This window comes from Chaetura pelagica, unplaced genomic scaffold (genome assembly GCF_000747805.2).
Source record: "Chaetura pelagica isolate M959 unplaced genomic scaffold, ChaPel_1.0 scaffold1048, whole genome shotgun sequence".
Taxonomy (NCBI): Eukaryota; Metazoa; Chordata; class Aves; order Apodiformes; family Apodidae; genus Chaetura; species Chaetura pelagica.
The window spans coordinates 499,003-508,563 of NW_009954300.1; the positions used below are offsets into that span (position 1 = coordinate 499,003).

Below are 9,561 nucleotides of genomic sequence, written 5' to 3' on the forward strand. Positions count from 1 at the left end.
GGCATTTGTTTTTAAGACTATCCTGTCTATGCAAGCGTGTTTAACTGCAGTCCGAGTAATACCCTGAAGATGTCTATATTGTTTCAGTTTCAAGTTTCAAGTCACCATTCAAATTACTTAGTTTTTTATATAATCTCAAATGTAAAATAATCTAATGCACTGAATGATTTTGTACATTTCTGTTTTTTAATCATGGATGGATTTGTCACTTCTTTGGAACAAGAGGGAAATGCTGAGCATATTTTTAAATACAAAGCTTAAAAATCTGTATCTTCGGAGCAGGAGAGACCACACATTTCTTTTTGTCCATTGCCTTTTATTTCTACTGCCTTTTTTTCTTTAGCTTTTCTTCATTAGTTTTAAACCAGTATGTCTTGAATGGTCTTTCTCTCTCCTCCCCATCTCTCTCTTTACACATAAACATCACTAATATTTTTCAAAGCAGACTTTGTGTGTATATTTAGTGGAGCAACTCAATATATACGAGAATGTTTAAAGTGTGTATAATTTATAGCAAAATATCATAATTAAAAATGTATTTTCCCTTACAATATTGTGAGATCTTACTGTTCAACAATCCTAATTCTGCAGTGGGAGATAATTTTAGATTATTTCTAACTTGTGTTTTATTATACTGTTGGATATAAATTATTATGAATTAAATAACAGTAGAGAAGGAACTTTACATAAGTATCTGGCTTTGATTTTTACTAAATACAATTCCTTTGTGTGCATTATTGGAGAAGATAAAGTTGTATCTGACACCTGAGTTTTTGTGTTTGTGTCACAATTTGCAGAAGCAACATTTTCTTTTGTTTCTCTGGTATTTGTGGTTTTAATACGAATTTTACTAAACTGATATCTTACAAAACTGTGTTGTATGGCTACAGCTGTCTTTTTATTTGTAAATGTTAGTAATCATAGAATGCCAGATTGGAAGAGACCTCAAGGTTTATCTGGTCCAACCTTTCTAGAAGTGGCTCAACACCCTGTCAAACTCAGTCTTAAATGTGTCCAGTGTTGGGGAATCTACAGCTTCCTTGGGGAGATTATTCCAATACCCAGCTCTTCTCATTGTGAAAGAATTTCTTCTGGTGTCAAGTGGGTATCTCCCCAAGAGTATCTTGCACCCATTACCCATTCCACCTATACAAACTATAAGCAGAAGTTATATTTATTTTTAAGCACCATAGAAAAATATACACAATGTAATATTAGGGTTTTTTTAATCTAGGAAAGTCCTATTTCCTACAGTCAGTGTTCACTGTCTCTGATTTCCACCTTTCTTGCATATTTTTCACATTATATGGGACACTCTCACATCCTGTGAGTCAAACAGCTCATTTTCAAGCAAGACTTTTGTTGGTATGTAGTATCAATGGGCATGGCTGGCCAAAAGATGTCAACTTTGAGGGGAGCGAATATTCAGTACTGCAAGAATGAGGTATATCTAGATAACACTTCCACAAAGCAGGGAGGTGCTGGAAAATAAGTTCTCGCTTCTTTCTTGCCATCAAGAGTCTACTTTGAATTTACTGAAAGTATATTCCAGTAAAACAAGGTAACTATGATGGGTATCATAGGTATCATATCATCATAGGTAACTATGATGCTTTTACTTACCAGAAGGGCTGGGCGCTCTGTCTCAGCTCTGTAGCTACCTGTGTTTGCACAGAGGGAACAAGCAGACCGCAGGCTCTGGTAGAGATTGTCAGGCCAGTCTAGAGTGAGTGCTGCAGACCTCGGTCACTTATTTTCACTTTTACTGGGGACACGAGTTTTGGTAGAAAGTAAAGGCTCTTCACAATCACTCTTCTGTCCCTCCCTTGTTTTTGTGTACTTTTATAATTCTTTCAGAACTACTTGATAGTCGTTCACCTTGCTCACCGATTATCTGCTGTCTTCTTCAGTGGTCTTTAAAAAGATACATGGTATTTTATATTTCCTTCTCTCATAAACATAAACTTTCCTTGCTGTCTTCATTGTTAATTCTCTGATCTGGATTGCATTTGTGTATTATTAGTAATAAATAGCCTAGTAAAAGTGTGTCCCCAGTTGGAATTTCTGGTGAGACAATAGTAATACTTCTTACAGTCTTAATTAAAAAGTAACATAGTGAGATTTTTAAGGAAGCCAGTCTAAAAGATAGTGTTTAATTGAAGTGTTTTAGCTATTCTGATTCAATAATAACAATTGCTTCCTATTTCTGATTTCCAACCTGTAGTCTTGTGTTGTTTAGATTCTCAGATTAATTCGAGTGGACTTTTGACAGGTAGCTAATAATTTTAATTGATATCAGAAAGACTCACTTTTACAATAGACACTTGAACCTCTCACTGTGGTATTGGTATGGATCTGCAAAATGAAAACCTTCCAAAGCTCTGCTTCAGGGTATCACTGACTCTGCATCTCTTCATTGTTTTGATGCTGTGTTTCTCACAGCAGCATTTCTGGTGTGTTCTCCTACATGTCTGTGCAGTTTCTTTGCATCTCAACTTCTACCACCTCAGTACCATAAAATCTCATATGTGCTATTTTAGCACTGTTAGGTGCAATGCTGTTTGCTAGGGTTGTGCAGCGACCTTTCAGGAACCAGAATTTTTTCTTCATTGCTCTGTCTCCTTGACAGTTTCTGGTGAAAACATAGATGATTTTGTGATTCTATGAACTAACCTGGTTTTTTACTCCATTCTTCTCCAATATTCTGCAGCATATCTTCATAATACCTTGTGTGTTTTTGTAAGTTGCTCCCTGCAGCCCATCTTCATAAAAACTCGAACCCATCTGACTTCACACGCGTCAGAGCTGGCAATATTTTAGAGGCTAGTATACAGAGCTGTGAAGCTTAAATGGAGTAAAGGAATTTAAAATGGAAAAATGATTTTAAACTTTTTTATTTGTAGAGGGCAAAGTCTGTATGTTTTCGTAACAAGATGGTTACCACACCATTCCAACAACAGAAAAAAAAAATTATGTTGTTGAGATGTTTTAACCATTTAAAAAATATTTCATACCTGTAGTTAAATGCATGTTTTTGGCCTGAGACTTTGTGACAAATAATGACTGAGGGAAACACTCATTTTTGTGGAGTTTACAGTGGTGTTAGTGGAATGCTGTAGGTTCTGGTAAAAAATATCCTTGGCTAAGAATTGCAAAGATCACCGTTTTGCCATATTAAAATAAGAAATAAAACAAACAGGCTAGACATAGTACCTGCTTAGGGGTTTATTTGTTTATTTTACTAGTAGGGAGGATTTGATGTAATCTAACTGTGCAGCTTTCATCACTATTAACTACACCAAGAAAATACCAAAGGAGCAGATACCTCACTGCTGCTATTCTTTTAAAGTTGAATGTGGTGATTGCCTTCATCTGGCTGTAATGCATTTAAAGGCTTGGTTAGTCCAAGACTTGCGCTGTGAAAAGGCCATTTTTGGTTAACCTTTCAACTGGGTTTTGTAGCCTAGTGTGAGCAGTAACAGAGAGAGAAGCTTTGGATGTCCAGGGGATAAAGGAATGATTCATACTATATCAGACTATGGAATATCTGTGTGTTGATGGTGCTGGTTTGTACCCAAGGATGCTTGAATAAGCCTGTTTGCATCTACTTGTGGTACTGTCTGAATTACTATGAAAGGGTTTGCCCTGTTCCTCTGTAGGGTTTTTGGAGACTGAAGACACTTTGCAGTTCATGCCAAGTACCAGTATCATAAACAGTGATGTTACTGACACAGTGGTACAGGCCAGGGCAGAATCACTTATAGTTAGTTATAGGGCCACAATGTTTGCTTTGATTAAGCACTAATGAAATAAGGTACCTGCTTGAGTCACTTTTTGAAAGAAAACACAATTTTTAAAGAAAAACACGATTTATTGGAGAAGCAGGTTTAAGTTGTTGATGTCTATCAATCACGGTGGCTGTTGTACATGTTTGTCTTCACTGAGGGTCTTCTCATTTTTCTTCCTGTTGCAGCAGGTTGATATTTCAGGCTGAGTCAGAAGCCACATTTTCAAGTTCTGTAATGGATTTCAGATGCTGCTGAGTAACACTGGAATGCCATTTTACGACATCTTTAAATGAAGGTGTCACTGCCCTGTTCTGAGAGGTAGTGCAATCTGTGTGGCCGATACTCGGCACGGGGTTACTAATGCTGCAACACCTTCCTTAACAACACTGGGTGTGGTGACATGATCACAGCAAAGTGCATGAAGGTGACTGGGGTTTCTGCCCTCTAAGCTGAGCTACAGTGGATGAGTATGTGTGCTTGTTCTTAAGTTATAGCAATGCAGAGTTAAACAAGTTACCTCACTTGTAATGTTAGAGCTCTGAGGCCTTCAGTAGTAATTTAAGCCCATTTTACTCTGTGTTTGTAATGGCTTAAGAATGCATGTATTGCATTATGTGTTTCAGCTGAGAGGGACAAGTGCCTGTCATCACCTGACTGGACCCATCTTTTGATTTCATGAAATTCCTTGTGCCGTCACTGAGAAATATTTACCATCTTTGTCTCCTCCCAGAGTTTTTGCTGGGGAAACAAGCAGCAGGGTATTTGAACTGGGAGGGACATTCGCACAGAATCAGAAATGTAATGTTATGGCATCTGGTTCAAAACAGGGTTGACATTCCTGACTGTATTTTGAGCTGTAGGATCCTTGACCTTGGTTACTATAGCTAGCTGTTTAGCAGGAGACTTTGTCTAGCAATCTGTAGTCATGCTTGGAATATTGTAACATTGAGCATAACCCGCATGTATGTTTTCTAAAAGGATCTTCAGGCAGAGATTTTAAGACATACTCTTTTATTGTTTCAACACTTGACCAGTACAGAAGTGCTTACTCCACTTCTTGGCAATGAGTGTTAAGACAAAGACATTGCTGCCTTTGTTCTGACTCAGACTGGGGGATGAGGCTGCAGTAGTAGTATAGGACTTTAATTCCCAGAAGTGAGAAAAAAAAATATCTCTTTAACATAACAAGAAGCTCTTACAGAGCAGTGTATACATTTGCTTTGTATAAATTAATATAACAGTAGTGGCCCTGCAGTATTTTCAATTTCTTTTCTGAATATATATATATAAAGCATAATTTCTAATTCTTGTATATATTTTTAACTTTCCCACAGATATGCACTTATTTGGCCATTATCCAGCTCATGATGATTTCTATCTTGTAGTGTGCAATATCTGCAATCAGGTAGTCAAGCCACAGGTTTTCCAGTCACACTGCGGTAAGTGAATGTTTTCTTTCCTGAATTACAGTGCCAAACTGGCGTATGGTTCTATGAAGAATCATTGCATACGATCGTGACAGAGGCATTGCAGATACTCTTTTCTGGTTATCTTGTGTTCTTTCCTCAGAAAATACTAGCAATGCCTTCAAATAAGCCTATTTCCTGTAGAGGAAGTTAAATTAGCTGTTCTGAAAGCTGGGCTTTTCAAGGTGAATTTGTTATATTAAATTAACCTATTACAACAAATAAATCCTGTTAGTTAGATACTAATTAGGCTAAAACTATTTCAACCTAACATTGGATTGTCTTTTATCAAAGCTGTAAAGTGAGGGCTGTGATACTGATCTACATTAACTAGAAGTTGAATGTTATGGGTTGTTTTCTGTTGGGTTTTATGTATAGATGTATATAGGGTTTATTTTTATATTTATCATAGGGTTTATTTTTTCACATAGTTGGCATGTCAAGTCACATTTGTTAAGATTCTCTTGAAAAATGTCCTTGGAGAAGCTGCAGAAATATGCAGATGTTTATTTCTCAGTAAGTATGACAACAGCAAGATTACAATTTTTATGTTGATAGATTAGTTAGAAAATTTTGCTATTGATTAACAAGCTACATTCAGATATTCTCAGAAAAACTTCATGCTGAGGTCTGGTTTATTTGTTACTTACCCAGTGGTTTATTTGTTATTTGTCCAGTGGTTTGTTTCTGTGGTGGCGTTTGTTGGTTGGTTGGTTTTTCTTAAAGGATTGCAAAATGTGACTGGAATGGCTAGCTTTGCATGAGGTTTAATCAAATTCAGTTTCATCAAAATAATTTGAAGGTGATTGCATAATAATGAATGGTAATTAGTACTGAGGATGGAATCAATTCAATACATTAAGAAAAAAAAAGACCCAGCAAGATTTTCCTTACCTAAATACAACAAATAAAGTTCACAAATCCTTTGCCTCTTTCAGCTTCTTGACAGCAAAGAGAGTCAGTAAGGGGAAAAATGTAAGTGGGATGAACACAAAACATAAACGTCAATTTACTTTTAAAGACATATTACCAAAATCTTGTCTTGGGTTTGTATGGATGGACAGCAAACAACCAACCAGGAGCAACTCCATTTATCTTGAAAGGCAGTTGTACAACTCATTCAACTTTGTCCTGGATTGAAATAATAGTAAAAAAATTGTGTTAGTGGAATATAGCTTTTATATCCAGTGTATAGGAAAAGATCTGAAAGTGTTAGTGTAGTGGGAGAGGGACTTAATAATTTAATGGTGGGGGCTGATGTTAATTTCAGTGTTTTGACAAGCTTTTCTGCTGGGTTTTTTCAAAATTTGTTTCTTGCTCTTAGTTCCATAAAGATTCTTTGTGCCCAGCTTCAGTTATCTCACAGTTCTTTCAGTGGCAGAAAAGCTTTTCTGCATATGGTCATAGGTACAGTGGATACTCTAAATATTTAACTGTTGCATTAATCAAAGATCCTCTGTGGAACAGAAGACCCTGTGTAACCCCTTACTGTAGCTTTCCATAGTTGTGCTGTTTTCCTGGACATGACCTGCTTTGGGGAGCAGTATGGAGGTTGGTCCGTTTTTCATGTAGAAGGCATTTATAGAATCACGTTTCTTCTAGATCAGGGTAAAGTACTTCCTGTCAGAAGGAAATTCTTGAGCTCTTGGAAATAACAAGTTACCATTAAAGTTAGTGTGTTACTTGTAAACTGCAAAGATCCCATGAGTCACTGTCCTTTTTCTTTTTTCTCTTTTCTCCATTACATATACAATTTCTTTTACTTCAACTTCATTACAACAATCCTATTACACTAAACAATTGAGCATTAAATTCTGAATTAATTGTTTTAAGAGCCTAAGGTCAATAAAGACTTAAAAAAGTAAAAAGTAAAACAAACAAAACATACAACATTAAAAGAAATGGAGAATACTGAAAATAATTGACCAGAGGTGCTGCCCCTGGAAGCTTGTACAAAATCTAGTTAGATTTGTTTCAGGAAACATGTAGTGGGATATTGCTGTAAGGCCTCTGGAAGAGCTTTAAATGCATAGATAAAATATTTTGTTTTAAAGAATAAACAGAAAAGATGACATACTAAAACCATATACAAGGTGTTTTAGAAGAGAGAATGTTTCTTTGACCTCTTTGGAACTATTGTAAAATAACTAATAATTTATTTTAAAAAATTAATCTGTTAAAAATATGACATGTTGTATAAGTGACATACCATCTACTAACATATGGTTGCTTTGGTGAGAATTTAGTAAGATCTAAAGAAGAGCTACACACTGATCTCATTAATTGATCTGTAGTTGCATCATCTGGTGAGAAAATTATAAGAAACTTGCTTTAGAAAACAGATCAACTGTGAACTGCTTGTCCCTGAAAAATCTCTCACTGGATATGTTATCATAGCAATAATCTGTTGAGAAATGTATGGAGAAGGCTTGCTTTGAGATGCTGGTTCTGGCTGCACCAGGCTCTTCTGTGATACAGGAATATTTAACTTCCAGTTTTATTTAGTTATGCCATGCAGCAGTATTCCTGTACATTCAGTGATGTAGAACACACCTGTCAGTAGACTTTGAGGTATTTCAGACTGTCATATTTGCTGTAAAATTCATTATTCGTTATTTTACATGCCTTGAATAAAGTTGTTACAAAGACAGCAAAGTGAGAAAGCATTAGAAGCCACTAGTGGGTTTTTGGCTCTTGAAGACTGCATGATGGGGAGTCTTTATTGCTACTGAAAAGGACTTGTAGAGATCTATCCCAGAATCTCCCACAAAGTGTGGTTTGTTACTAATATTCCTGGTAAAATCCAGTCTATATTCCCTCAGTAAGCATTTAGGTCCATGCCAGACACGTGCTTTATGTTTCTAGGTTCCCTACATTATAACTTGAAGGTCTTGGCTTTGGAACATCACTGGAATGCTTAGTTTAGCAAATGTTTCTGTAACGCTTCTCTTGAGCCCTTGCTGGCATTTGCCTTTCTCCAGAGCGTAAGAAGACCCGTTGTTTTACTTGTCTCTAATTTCAGACATGTGGCAGCCATCCTTGATGGCACTGGGAAGTTGTGAAGATTATGGAGGCAGATGTTGATATTTAACTTTTAAGGATTTGATTCCTGGATATCAAGCAGAAAAAGAGAAAAATCTGGTTGTGCTTCACACTTTTTGGTGGCAGGCAATGTATCATCAACCTTAGGTCAGCAGAAGTCAGGAAGGGAAAAGAGGAGATTTGGCTAATTAGAGGACTGGCTTGCTGGCCTTGAGAGTCTGTAATAAATACAGTGCAAAGCTCAGTGTTGCAAAGTAGTAGATGCGATCTAGCCTGTAAGTCAGAGAAATACTGAACTATTTTTAAGACCAGTTTCACATCCTTTTATCTGTGGGATAAACATATCCATTTGTAAGGATTAAATCATTCTTGTACATATGGTGTAAGCCCAACTGAAAGAGAGAGTTGCTGTTATAGGCTGCTGGGTAAGCTGTATAAATCAAATTTCTTGAGGTCATTCAATATTATTGTGCACTTCTAGTGTATCATAATGTCATCAACAATAGGGTTGAAATAGTGTTGTTTGCTTCTCAAGCCAGTTCTTTTGAGTAACTTCTTGCAGTGGTACAGTATTTTAGATACTTTTTTTAAGTATGAACATGTAGTTGTATTTATTTCTCCCTGAAGTAGTTTTAAATGAGAAGTCAGTCTAGTAATAAAGCTTGTAGCATTTCTAATTGTACTTGGCATGTGGGCAATTTTAGGTTTGAGACTTTATTCTCAAATGCCAACATCAATGAAAACATAGGGCAGTTCTTGGGACACCAAGAATGTAGTGTTTCAGTATCCCTGAAGTACCATGATGTTCTTGCTGTTTGTTTGGGTATTTTTCTCCAATGTATCTAGGAGATTTTTAGGGTGACAGCCTGTGCTGAGGTGTGTCCATACGACTTCTGTTAACTCCAATTCTGCGCCAGTCTCTGTTACTTGTTAAGATGGGACCCGTACCACTTCCCAGGAGCTGTTTCTATTTTCCTTTGGCCCCAGAGAGAGGAAAGCTTAATATTTTTATGCTGCATTGTCCTTTACTAGGATGAGCAGCATCAGGTGCAGTTCTAATTTATAAAAATAATGTTCCACACAATAAAAGGCTCGTTTACTTTTTTTTTTCCCTGTTGAAAGGAAAATTTCTCATAAAAGATAGCTCTGTCACAGTGAACAACAAGCAGAGTACACACAGAGAGCTTGTCGGATCATCTTGACTTTTTCTTTTAATATGAGGAAATAAATTAACGATGGGAAAGTGTTAAAGGAAAAGTTGAGGG

General features: G+C 36.5%; 1 protein-coding gene across 2 annotated transcripts in view; it reads left to right on the plus strand.

Moving 5' to 3' along the window:
• The window catches only part of ATXN7L1 (ataxin 7-like 1), a 112,771-nt gene that overhangs the window by 32,909 nt on the left and 70,301 nt on the right, over positions 1–9,561 (plus strand). For both annotated transcript variants that reach the window (XM_010003842.1, XM_010003843.1), the window contains exon 2: positions 5,123–5,227. In XM_010003842.1, the coding sequence (XP_010002144.1) occupies positions 5,123–5,227 (105 nt within the window). The remainder of the gene's footprint in view (positions 1–5,122; positions 5,228–9,561) is intronic.